At 46.0% G+C, this 13564-nt stretch overlaps 1 protein-coding gene across 1 annotated transcript in view; it reads left to right on the top strand.

The window, feature by feature from the left end:
• The first annotated feature begins 588 nt into the window (after positions 1-588).
• Positions 589-13564, top strand: part of Cd247 (CD247 molecule) — a 76259-nt gene continuing 63283 nt past the window's right edge. Inside the window, exon 1 of the mRNA XM_036202404.1 lies at positions 589-711. Coding sequence (XP_036058297.1) covers positions 654-711 — 58 coding nt within the window. The 5' untranslated portion in view covers positions 589-653. The remainder of the gene's footprint in view (positions 712-13564) is intronic.

Genomic DNA, 13564 nt, shown 5'->3' with positions numbered 1-13564 from the left:
GAACAGTGAGATCCTGTCTAGGGGGAAAAATAATTTTGAAAATGACGTGAGCTATACTATTTCACACTATTTATGGCCTGAGTTGAAGCCAAGTTCGGAACTATACCTCCAATGATCTCCTGTGTTTGCCCTTTAGATTAAGAAGCCTGAAGTCTGGAGATGCCGAATGCTTCAGGCAAGGTCAGAAGGTGACCAGGGAAGTGGCGATCTCCACATTGAGGCCACCCGTGGATCTGGAGCCCTGTCACCCCTCCAGCCTCCACAGGGGCCAGTGTTCTTACACACACTGGGAACTTAGATATATATTCCCAGGGTCTGACTTCAGCAATCGGGAGTCAGACGCAAACTAGTCAAGAATCAGAAGAAAATAAAGTACATAAAGCCACAGCCAAAGAGAAGAAAAAGCAGAATTCGGACGGATACACATTCTTACACCCTAAACCCCCAAACCTCCAGAGCTTCCTGCCTGTGAACCGAGAGGGGGAGTGTGAGCCTGTCTTGGCGCTGGCAGGTGCTGTCTCAAAGGCCCATGGTCCTCCACTTCCTGGGGTGGCAACCACAGAGCAAAGTCTGCAGAGACTCCTTCAACACCTCCCTTTCTCCCATCCTCCCAGGCTCAGCTGCCTCTGGGCACCATCCTGGGGCAGCCGAAGATGAAGTGGAAGGTGGCTGTTCTCGCTGGCATCCTTCAGGTGCAGGTCCCAGGAGCAGGTAAGGGTGCTGTTTCCGTGGCTGGGCTCTTTTCGAGGCTCTGTGTGTGTTTGTGTGGCAGCAGACCGGTGCGGAAGACCTAGTGTTTCTTTTAAAACCTGTGCTCCCAAAGTCCGTGGACGGAGGGGCAGGACCCGGTTGGGTCCCACGCAGGCGTCTGCGCTGTGACAGCCATGCTGGGTACCAGTTCAGTGCCAGCTGTTTGAAACACACAGTTGTAGGTTGTCCAGTGTTAGAGGAAGAGGAGAAAGTCTGTGGAGGGGAAGGGTGAGGGGAAACGAAGCAAAGGGCAACTGAGGCAGGTCGGCGTGGAGAGAGACAGCATTATAAACGGAAGCCGCGCACGATCGGGAACACCAGCTAGGCCGCGCTCTGTTCTGTCTCCTTCCTTCCCCTCAGGTTGACATTGCCACTCTGCCCCGTTCTTTCCTCCTTTGCCAACAAGTGACATTACCATGGTCAGTCGGGGAGGGTCATAGCCTGTGGTCCTGGATGACCTGAAACACCTTGTAGGGGTAAAGCCAAGGGGACTCGATGGAGGGAAGTGTACGAGGAAGCATGTGTGTTTGCGGCCTTCTCAAGGCCCATTGCCACTTTCTGGCCCAGAGGTTCAAGTCTAAGCTCACCCTCTCAGGGCTGTCCCCATGCCATGGCCACCAGCCCTATGGACACACCCATCTCTGCCTCCGTGACACACTCACAGGGCTCTCAATCCGACCCAAGCAGCCAGAGACACTGTCAGAAATGTCGGTAGCAGGGGGAAGAAGACATGCTAAGTCCCCATCAGGAGTCACAACCAGCCCAGAAGAGCGTTTGTACCTCGGAGGCCTGGCTTTCTGCATGTGGTAGCCTTAGCATACTTCCTAGTTCAGACTCGGAGTGAAACGTGGTGTTTTGCCAAGAAATGGGACAGTCTCTGTTTGACTCTAGAGAAACAAAGGATGGTGGCTGTAAGGAGCAGCCTTCCTCCATTTTACAACTCGCCTGGGGTAGTTCCTTGAGTGGCTGGGAGGGCAGGAACGACCATCATCATGGTTGCTAACCACCAGGGAACACAACAGCGCTGGGGCTAGTACCACGGGGTTGTGAGGACTCCACAATGGGCTTTTCTGCATGATCAGAGTGCTCTTCTCAGAAAGGGCCTGGTGGGTATGACTCACAGGGTGTACTGTGGGCTGATAGCTCTGGAGAGAGCCCACAGCAGCCCTGCCTCATAGGCAGGGGCAAACATTTCCACAGCCGGAGAGGTTCACTAACTTCAGGGGCAGCTGTGGTAGGCAATAGCTCTGGACTTGGGGCAGCAGGCTCCCAAGCGCTGGAGGGAGGAGAGTGTGAAACCTCTCCACTTCTGTCTGCTCCTCACTGACCCATGTCATGGCAAGCTCTGGAGCTCAAGTAGAAGCTTAGGGGAGTTAGGGAGAGAAATGAAGGGTGGCTGGGTTGGTGGCAGTTGCTGAGACCAGTGAACAAACCCCACCTGGAGGGCAGGAGGCCTGTGGCCATTTCCATCAAAACCCAGGAGGCCTATGCCTTTCCCATTTGCGTTTCTCTGGGAAAGCCTAGACACTGGCATCTAAACCAGCGTTGAACTATCAGTCCATTAAGTGTAGCATGACCATGACCAGGCCCTGAGGCAGGAAGAGCTAAGATGGAGTGCTGGGTGGCACAGAGCATGGCTGTCTGCCAACCCTCAGCTTCTTGGTCCTTCTAACTGCCCCACCATGGCTAAGAATGAACCCAGGGGTCAGTACAGTCTTTGTCCACTCTCTAGTGAGGAAACGCGTCTCCAGTGTGAAGCCTCGGGTTTGTGAGACGCTCTGCTTCTAAGGAGGCAGCAGGCAGGGGCATGCCGATCATAGCATTTCCTAGTAGCAAGTCCCTAAGCAACCTAGTGGATCTTGATGCTCCTGGGTCTTGTTAGGTTTCCTCTAAAGCAAAGATATAATGCCTTCTTTGTAGAGATGTGAAGGCAAGAAGTGAATGTCATGTTTCACATATAGAGATACGCATGTATATAGATGCATACACACATACACATAAAGGACAACCAATAAACAGAAATTGAACTGATTATTAGGAGCAGGAAATGGAAACCTATGGCTGAAATTCTTAACTTCTAAAGCACCAACAGGCATCTCCTCTTCAAAGTATGCAGCTCGTCCCTTCTCTGAATTCTGGGCACACCAACACCAGGACAGAAACCCAGCGGTGGGTCCCATGGGAAATGTGGATCAAAACCTGGGATGGACGTAGGATGAACATTGCATCTACCATTTCCATATCTCCAAAACCCCATGTAGTAAAATGTTCCTTTAGATTGAAAACGTAAACAGAGAGGAGAGGGGAATTCAAAGCAAGATACACGTAGTCAACATGTTCAGGGTGGCCACCCAGCTCTGCTGGCGTGGCTGTACGCTGACTAGGGAGTTATATACAAATATCTCCAAAACCAAATCTTGGTTGATGCTTCTGGAAGTGGACTTGAAGGAAACGTGAGTGATGGTGTTGCTAGTGCTTCACGGATGGCATTTTCACCATTGGTTTCTTCGGCCCTCCAGTCACTGACTCTGTTTCCAAGCCTTCCGCTTCATTTCCCTACTTCAGCCCTGCTCTGACTTGGTAGACTAGATACTACATTTGCTGCTACAAAACACCTCCACTAACAGCCCTGAGACTTTAGCCTAGGTTTATTAAACCGCTCTATTCATTTAGCATTATGTTTAGGTTTGCTTTTATTCTTTAAAAAGTAAGACTAGCTGGGCATGGTCGCGCACGCTTTTAATCGCAGCACTTGGGAAGCTGAGGCAGGTGGATCTCTGTGAGTTCCAGGTCAGCCTGGGCTACATAGTGAGACACTGTATAAAAAATGTAAATAAAAATAAGGTTTAATTTTCATTGAATATACACCTTTTCTTTCAAAAGTCACCCAGCAGGTATGTGTCTTCTATTTTTATTTAGTAGGTTCTAGGCACAGCAGAGAATTGCCTTAGATTCAATTAGTATAGGCACACAATTGGAGAATACCCTCCCCCCTTGCTTTTATATCTCTAGGTCAGGTAACTGATGAAATAAAAGTCAGAAATAGTTCAGATGGATTTTTTTGGGTTTTTTTTGGCTCCACTCGTGACAAAACTACTACTTGTTTATGACAAAATGATGGTAGCTACAACCAACGGGAACAAATATTCAGAGAACGTGGGTTAAAAAAAAAATTAACCATGCCATTTGACCTGTTAGCTGGAACAAGTCAATTTGCACTATGTGTGGATAGTGACCACAGTCCCTGAGGATACCCTTGTTTGCTCTCAGACACATCCCCAGTGCTCAGCACAGTGTTTAGAACACAGTCAGTGCACAATAAAGAGTCCAGTGGGTTTTTGAATGAATTAAAAGGTGAGTGAGTAGCCGGGCATTGGTAGTGCATGCCTTTAATCCCAGCACTCAGGAGGCAGAGGCAGGTGGATCTCTGTGAGTTCGAGGCCAGCCTGGTCTCCAAAGTGAGTTCCAGGAAAGGTGCAAAGCTCCACAGAGAAACCCTGTCTCAAAAAACCAAAAAAAAAAAAAAAAAAAAAAAAAAAAAGGTGAGTGAGTAAAGGGAGTCTTGATGTTTTCACACAATTAACTGTAATGCTTTATTAGGTGGCCTATTGGATGGGCATCATTTGGATCTTTTATCTTGACAACTTAGTATTAAACTGTGAATGTTAAAAACAAAACTAAATTGAAAATTCAGGAATTAAAGGGGCAAAGGTGAACAGAATATTCAATGTGAGTTATAAAGTTTAAGGTTTTAAAAGGCAATTATTAAAGTGTTTGTGTTCAACTGTATGAAATTCTGCTATTAAGTTTTGCTTGTTTTGCTTTGGGGGTATTAACAGTACCTCATGCATGCTAGGCAAACATTCTCTCACTGAGTTATATCCCCAGCCCTCCTCCCTCCCCTTTTTAAAAAAGATCTCTCACCAAATTGCCCAGCCTGCTGGACTATTACTCATTTTATAGTTCAGGTCAACCTTGAACTGGCAACGTTCCTATCTTGGCCTCCTGGTAGCTGGAATGGCAGGCCTGTGCTGTCAGACCCAGCTATTTATTTTGGACCTGGAGAAAAGATCATTTCAAACGACTAAACTGACATTTTGTCTTAAAGCTAAGCAAATGCGCTCTTTTCTTCTCCTGCTTTTGCTCCGGTGCTGGAGAAAAGGTGATCACTGCTGGGGATTGATGGTTAGCTAACTAATAAAGCAATGAAAGTATCACCGGAATAGAAGATTTTGTGGATTACAGCTTGAATCACAGTCCAGGGTGACTTCCATGTGTGGTCTTCATGACCACTTTGCAAATGCATGCATCATGCTTTTTCCAGTATTTCCTTCTTGGCAGATGTTCAGGCTATTTCTAATGCTTCTTGTTTTCAGGAAAAATATCCATGTAGCTTTTTTTATTTGGGTGTGTGTGTGTGCAAATTCAAGACAGACGATCAAAAGAACAGGTCAAAATAAAAGAGCATTTTGCTGGGCAGTGGTGACGCATGCATGCCTTTAATCCCAGCACTCAGGAGGCAGAGGCAGGTGGATCTTTGTGAGTTTGAGGCTAGCCTGGGCTACTGAGTGAGTGCCAGGAAAAGGCGCAAAGCTACACAAAGAAACCCTGTCTCAAAAAACAAAAACAAAAAAAAAACCCCAAAAAAAAAAAAAGGGGCATTTCATGGGGGTACTTTAGACTCAATAATCCTTTTGAAAAAAGAATGTGACTTTCTCTCCATGGCCATCTCTATACATGGTTGTGTCTTTCTGGATCATGCTGTATGGTGAAGGAGAGCAGAAACTATGCAAGAAGAAAGATCTGGTTGGAAGTCAGGGCTCTTGCGTGGCCTCTGTCGGTCGGCGAGTGGCCTACCTCAGCTTGTTCCTTCCTAAGATGGTGGGGATGGTGCCCTCCTCACAGAGTGAAGATAATGTTCAGGAGTGGCCAGGCTCAAAGTGCTTGGGAAGTGTGCCTCAGTTTCCCAACTTCCCGGTCTCCAGAGTAGAATATCATTTTCCTAGCGCAGCCAAGCAGGAGCCCGGCTAGCGTGTGCTTTCTTTTCCTTCCTCTCACTAAACTGCAGACGTCTCTCCGAGCCGACATTTTCACATGTATGCAATAAAGAATGATGAGAACATTGAAGGTTTCCTTCAGCTACAAAATGAATTGCCCGTGGGCAGACATTGTCAAGGTTTTAGGAAGGCTTTCTCACCTAGCCCCCTAGTCTCACCTCACCCTACCTCACTGGTACTGACTCTCAGAATTTGAAGAATAACCTTTTTTTTTTTTCTACCCAGAACTCCAAATGCTTCTTCTGGTTGGGACTCCCACCCTGTCGAATTGTTTTAAACTTGGTAGGCAAGGCCTCTGCTTTGAAAATGCCAACATCTTCTGGCTCGTTCCTGTGTTTACATACCTACCGGCTGCAGATTTACTGAGGGTCATACAGGACTTGGTTGGTGAGAAAGAAAATTGATGTGGGAAGTAACTGGATCCCAGTGGTGGACATGGTATGCTCCCATGGTCCCTGGCCTGTTGGCTGTATGCTACTTAGCAACAGTTTCAGACTCCAGGGGGAAAGTAAACAGAAAGTTCTAGAATAAGGACAGTCAGGATCCAAGCCCATCCAGATGGCTCTTTTCTTGTGTGCCACCCTTGGTGTTTACAGAGAGCACTTTGTATGGCTGATCTCAACTATCCTGTGGCTTGTAGCTCAGAAAGTTGTAGAATTCTCTTCCTATAAGTGAAGAAAATGAGTCTTGGGATGATGGCGTATGCCTGTAATCCTAGCACCTGGAGGTAGGCAGGACCAGCGGTTCAAGCTTATTCTTGGTTATATAGCGGGTTTGAAGCCAGCGTGGGCTACTTGGGACTGGTCTCAAATAAAAATAAATATAAAAATAAGGAGAAAATTACTTTCAAACATCTGGTGACTTGCTCAAGAGAAGGACTGGGCCTCAACTGTATTTTCTCTAGTCCTCGGTTCACAGTATGCGCTCGAATACTGTCCGTGGCTGCCTTGCCTGTGTGCCATTGATTGGCATTCTCACACACAGGAAGGCTGAATTCTGAAGCAAGACTTTAAAACATTCCCCTTAGGAAGTGCCTCATTCTATTTTCTTTTCAAATTTTGAAGTAAAAAAGAATCATTTTGACACTGAATATCTTGGTTTGGTATACAGTTTTCTGCTGAGTGGGGAATATGGGCTTGTTAAGAGCGTGACTCTGCTCATCTTTGGCATATTATTATAGATCTGGACTCATATTTTCCCCCAAACCTAGTAAACCATATTTTCCATTCTATTTTTAATAAATGTAAGTATTTGGGGAGGTTTCCTTGAGAGAGACATACCTCAGTTTTCAGTTCAATCCATTCCTATGTGTGCTCAACCCCCCTCCTACCTTATGCATGAAAAATAAATTAAAAATGTAAATTAAACCATATTTGAGAGGGGTTGATCCCAAACAATCGACTAAATTGATCTGTTAGAAATATATCTTGACCCAGTGGAAAGTTTTAGGGGTATTTAATTTTTTCAAGGACTAGGACAATGTTAGATTCTAAAGTGAACTTTTCAAAACTAAATCCTCAAAGAATGGCAAAATTGTCATTGAAGGACAAATGTCTTCAATCAGTTTGTAATTACTTGCATCTACATTCAGCACCGGGCATTGCATCTGCCTAGGCTATGTTCAGGGAGAGCAAGGCTTTGTGCTGTTTATGGGGCAAAGTAAGGCCTCCTAAGAAGGCTGATGCTTGGAGCAACAAGCAGGAAGTGTTGCAGAGCCAGACATGCAAATATCCGAGTCTCCTAGAGTGACCACTTCAGCAGGACGTTTGTCCATGCAACAGGCTGAGGCCTTAGCCTACCTGTGGCGATGGGAAGACAACATGGCTCAAAACATATACTAACACCACCATCACTACTTAGAATTAAACACTCCCCACTACTCTCTTGCCATGCATACCTGTATGATTTCCCATCACGCAAAATTGTACTAGCCCCAAGACACACCATGACTGACAGCCCTCAATCAGACCTGCCTGTTCTTCCCAGACTCCAAGTGATGGTGGGAGAATCCAAAAGAAGAGGAGTCCCAGGGTAGAGAGAAGCAGAGATAGTCTGGAGATGGGGAGCGGAGGTTGCATCCTATTGCTCAAAGGGAATATGGAGAGTGGGATAGGGTGATCAGCCTGCTTCAGGGGGAGGGCCACTGAGCCAGATGGACTTGTTATGGAATAGCATAAGCCTAAGTGCTGTGGGTTCAAAGCTCAGTGTGGATGCTGGTGAACATACCTATCAGGGCATTTATCCCCATGCTCTGGTGGGTGCAAGTGTCTATGCCCCGGTGCTCATATGTAGATAAAAAACATGTCTTCACTCAGTGTGGTTTTTGGGTAGAACCTAAAGGGATGGCATCCTCATAGACACAGAGTCTAGGGTGATTGTGTGTGGGTGGGTGTATTCTGGTATGGGTATATGAAGGTATGATTGTGTTAGTGTATGTGTTCCATGTATATATTCCTCTGTATGCTGATGGGCATGTACTGGTATCTGCGGGTATGTGTATACATGTATATCAACTTGTGGCCTTGTGTGTATGGTATGTGTCTTTAAGAGGAGTGTGACAGTCCCAATACCCTGGAACACCTGTCCCCAAAGCGAGCCTGGCATTTCCTTCACCGCACCTCTTTCCACCTGGTTTCCAAGACTGAAAACGCTAACTCTGCTTACTCTCACCTCTGGAGACCCTGCCCATCCCAACACTAAGCCCAGGTACAGAAGGACGCCCAGATGCATAATCGTCATACATTATCGCATTAAAATGGCAAAATAAGGTGGAAAATTGTTGTTCTCAGAACTCAAGTTTAAAAACACCACACAAATATTTCCCTATCGTGAGCTCTTCTCAGACTGTGAGGCCAGCACACAGAGAGTTTCAGGAACACATAATGATGATCAGAAAATGTCACCAGTTCCCCACATTCTCACCAGTTCCTTCCACAATAGTCACCATGTGTTTTGGGGGCAAAATAGTCAACATACATTTGATACTTCTTTTCTTGCAAGCACTCCAACCGGGTAGCCCCTAGTGAACTCCTTGGCCATCAAGACAGTTGGTCAAACTAGTTTATTTTTGGTATCTGATTATCTAAGCTACCTGGCTAATTCCATTATTGATTAATAGTCATTAAATACTCTGCAAGCATCTGCCCCATAGATGAATGGCCTGTCCGGCCCATGGAGCAGGTCCATTTCTTAGAGTTGGACATTCATGATGCCGGAAATTATGTTCTCTGGTTTTAAAAAAGAGTCTCAATGTGGCTTCCGGCACACTGCTAGATGGTCTGGCCTCATTTCCATCATTTCTGTCGACCTGTGCTAATTTCCACACTGAGTTCAGTAGCAAAGAAAGCATGTGTGGATGGAATGCCACCCAGGACTGTTTTGAGTTAAACTAGAGGGCTTCAGAAATTCCTCCTTTGATTTCTCGGAGCAGAGAAAAATCTTTGTCTTTTCTCCCACTTAACTATGAGTGCTTCAAAGCCCAGACCCATATAAAATACACAAATGCTTTCTAGACAAAATGAATCTTGCCGGTTTTCTTTGGGCTTCGCTGGGAACAATAAAGATTGAACTACAAAAGGTTGGCAAAGAGGATTATTCTTTTTCTTTCTATTACGCATAGAGGCTTCAAAAGAACAGCCCCGAAAGTCAAATAATTGTATCCACCACTGTTCACCCATCCATCTCCCCGCTGACCTGTCCTGTGAAATACCCTTGAAAATCTTGGCCGGCTCTCACCTGCCCGTTCCAAATGCCGCTTTGTTAAATGTTCAAGTCTGTAGTTCCGTGAGAAAGACCTGATAAAACAAACTCCATTTCAATGGCCACCTCATCAGGGAATAGCTCTCTGGGCTGGGGGGCGCTTCTAATTTTCAGAGCTTTGAAGTCTCTGTGTTGGGAGGGAGCTACTTGAAGACTTGAAAATGAGCTGCTGGCAAAGTCTACAAGTGTTTGCTATTCAAAGGGGCCAAGGTGGACACCGGAGGAAGACTTAGGAAACAGGTTTTTATCTTCATGGCAATTTCTCAATTGCATTGATTTGGAAAAGCACATCCTTTTCTTAAATACAAAGTTTTAAACTTGAAGCTGGTCTAATCACTGGTTTCCTTCCGTCCAGCAGTTCCTCACAAAACTCTTATCACTTTGAAGGGCACAGAATGGCTCCTTGACACCAGAGACACAGAGAAGATTAGGCTGTGCAGGGATTTTTAACTTGAGGATTGAATGTTTTCTAGCAATATCAAAGTCTGGAATTGTTTCGGTTTTAAAAAGCAGAGCAATAGTCTGTCAACTGGTCAGGCATCTAAAGTTCAGTGCACAATGACCACGGAAGAGAACACCAAGTTGCTGGCTCAGGAGGAAGGTCTAGTTCTCTTGGTTTGGGACGCTGTCCCTAAACAGTCTCTTCGAACACATGGTCTTGGGTTAGGGAGATGGCTAAGTGGGTAACGTGCTTGCTGCACAAACATGGGGACCAGAGTTCAGTTCTCCAACACCCACGTAAAAACAGCTGACTGTGTGCACTTGTAACCCCAGCTCTGGAGGACAGGGACGGAGTCCCAGGGGCTCACCAGCCAGCTATCCAGTTGAGCTATAATAGTGAGATCTAAGCTCAGTGAGAGACCCTGTTTCAAAATACAAGTCAGAGAAGGGATGGAGGAAAATGTCCTGACGTCAGCCTTTAGCTCCACAAAGCACACTTGCACACATGCATATGCCACACGTGCACACAAGGGCATTTTGCCTCTGCAGATGTTCAACTGAAGTTCAATGAGTGAGCAAGTAACCCATGTACTTTGTTATAAACATGTGTAAGTGTAGATGCTAGCATTATGGTAGGTGAATTAGGCTGAAAAGGGGGAAAATATTTACTAAGCAACAGGAATCTTCACTCACTGGATGGGGCCTTTGGAAAACTTTGTGCAAGAGAACGGAACTATCTAAATAATATACTTAGGAGAATGTCATTTAAGGAAAAACTATAGTAAATTCTTTAGTATCATGAGGACTAACTTTCTAATGTAGTTATTCCCATGTGTGATTTTTTTTTTTTTTTTTTTTTTTTTTTTTTTTCCCGAGACAGGGTTTCTTTGTGTAGCTTTGCGCCTTTTTCCTGGAACTCACTTGGTAGCCCAGGTTGGCCTCGAACTCACAGAGATCCACCTGGCTCTGCCTCCTGAGTGCTGGGATTAAAGGCATGCGCCACCACCACCCAGCTTAGAGTGATCATTTTTATTAGTTGGATTTTCTCAGAATCAACAGGTACACCACACTTTTGAAAAACATTTATTTTTTACTTTATTTATTTATTTTGTTTGTGTATGCTGATTCTTTCCCTGAACCTATACAGAGCCATGGTGGTGATAAGAACAGTGACCCACTGGTCCTAGGACCTGACAACTAAACTTCCCTCTAATAGGGTTGGGCTATCCTGCTAGGCCAAGCTAGTCAGGAAGAAGACTGAAACCTAATAGAGAAGTAATTTTTTATTGTTGAAGACCATGCTTTCCATTGAGGCTGGAGAGACAGCTCAGCAGTTAAGAGCACTGGCTGCTCTTCCAGAGGACCCAGGTTCAGTCCCCAGCACCCACATGGCAGCTCACAATCACCTTTAACTATAGTTCCAGGGGACTGACACCCCCTTTAGACCTCAGAGGGCACCAGGCACACACTGTGCACATAGATAGATGCAGACAAACATTCATCCACACAAAATAAATCAATCTTGGGGAAAAAAAAATAAAATGCCCTTCATGGGCTAGAGATGGGGTTCAGTTATGCTTGCCTAGTATGGACAAAGCTCTGGGGTCAATCCTCGGACCACACTGGTGGTGGTACATGCTTCAACCTCGAGGTAGAGGCTGGAGGGTCAGAAATTTAAGCTCATTCTCTGCTATAGAACGAGTTTGAGGTCAGCCTGAGCTGCACGAGAATGTGCCTTAAAAAACACCAACGGGGGCGGAGGGGGGGGCAAAAACAAAAAACACAGAAGGGAATGAATACACTTCATGAGTTGGGTATGGTAATCCCAACACTCAAAAACCAGAAGCAGAAAGATGTGTTCAAAGCCAGCTTCCCCTTCAACACAATGCCATCTGGATGACAAGAGACCCTGTCTCAAAAACTCAACACAAAACCAAAACAATCAAAAACACTTGTCCCAGACATGGTGGCGCATCCTTCAATTTCAGCACTCGGGAGGCAGGGGCAGGTGGATCTCTGAGTTTGAGACCAGCTTGGTCTATATACTGAGTTCTAAGACCAGGCTACATAGCAAGATCCTGTCTCAACAACAAAACCCACTTTCAGAAAGAAAATACAGAGCACACCTGTTTTGAGATTTTGAGCAAGTAGTACTTAGCATCAGAGGCTGTGTGGTGGTGCCCAGCTGATGGCCTCGGAATAAACATTTCAAAGAAATGACAGATGAGGTTCTTCGAGTGAACAAAACAAACACTCGCTGAAGAGGGGGTGGTGTTTGTGTTTACAGGCTCACAGCAATGAATGCTGTAGCCCTGTTACTGGTGTCCCCGTATATCAGGAGGAGCGATGAGGCCCAGAGGTGCCTGGCTAGCAGCAATTATCACCAGGGGCAGCCTGTCCTCACTGAAACCTCATTTTATCTTGGTGAAGGACCCACATGCAGTGCTGCAGTGACCCTGAAATAGGAACTGCTCATTGGTCGGTCTGACACTGGCCATGGACTTTGAGAGAGGAGCTGGGTTTGTGGGCTGCTTGGAGAAAGGAGAAAAACAAAACAAAAAAACACCCGATATGGTGGAAGGGACAGGATACCCCACCCTCAGAACCCCAGACATCCAACAGTGGCTCTTGGCAGCCCCTCCCACCTGCCCGCTGGGTCTTGGATGAAGAGGCCACCGCCCTCAGCAGCTGCGGAAGACCCGGGGTGGAGGCCACGCCTCCTCCAGGTGGGGCCCCGCCTCTTTCCGCTGTGGCTGACTCCCTGCACCGAGCAGCCTCCTGCTCAGATAAGCATCTCTCCTGTCTCAGAGTCTCCTGGTGAAGGACCCCCCGGCGGTCTGTGCCAAGGGCACACAGTTTCTCAAATGATCCTTTCCAGATAGGGAGGCTGCCGGGAGAGGAGCCTCCATTCATCTGGGAAGCACTAGTTTTAGTCCACTTCACTTGTTGTAGTTAATCTGAACGGTGGTGGCTGAACTGAAAATCTGTGCCGCAGGCTTGTGAGGCCGGCAGGGAGCCCTTCTACCCGGTTCCCTAGAATTTGCTGCCCTGGTGAAGCTGCAACTTTAGCCATTTCCGCCTCATTTCCTCACCACTTTCTCAGTCCATTTTTTTATTAACAAAATGCCACAGACTGCGTAAATTATAAAGTTTCCTCGAGCTCTTGATTCTGGTCCTAGGTGGAGAGTCCATATGTGGTGATGACTCCTTCCTGGAAGAATGTCAGGGTGGCCTGTGCCCAACCAGCTCAACCTAATTAGTAAGCCCCAGACCAGAGAGAAATCCTGTCTTCAAAATATATATATTATATATACTTATATTAAATATATATTTATTTATATATTATATATTTGTATTACATATATATTTATTTATAAATTTATAAACATATATATTAAAGCCGGGTATGGTGATACATGCCTTTAATCCCAGCATTCAGGAGGCAGAGGTAGATGGATCTCTGAGTTTGAGGCCAGCCTGGTCTACAGAGCAAGTTGCAGGACAGCCAGGACTACACAGAGAAACCCTGTCTCAAAATAAATAAATAAATAAATAAA

This window comes from Onychomys torridus, chromosome 11 (genome assembly GCF_903995425.1).
Source record: "Onychomys torridus chromosome 11, mOncTor1.1, whole genome shotgun sequence".
Taxonomy (NCBI): domain Eukaryota; kingdom Metazoa; phylum Chordata; class Mammalia; order Rodentia; family Cricetidae; genus Onychomys; species Onychomys torridus.
This window is presented reverse-complemented; position numbering and strand designations above follow the sequence as displayed.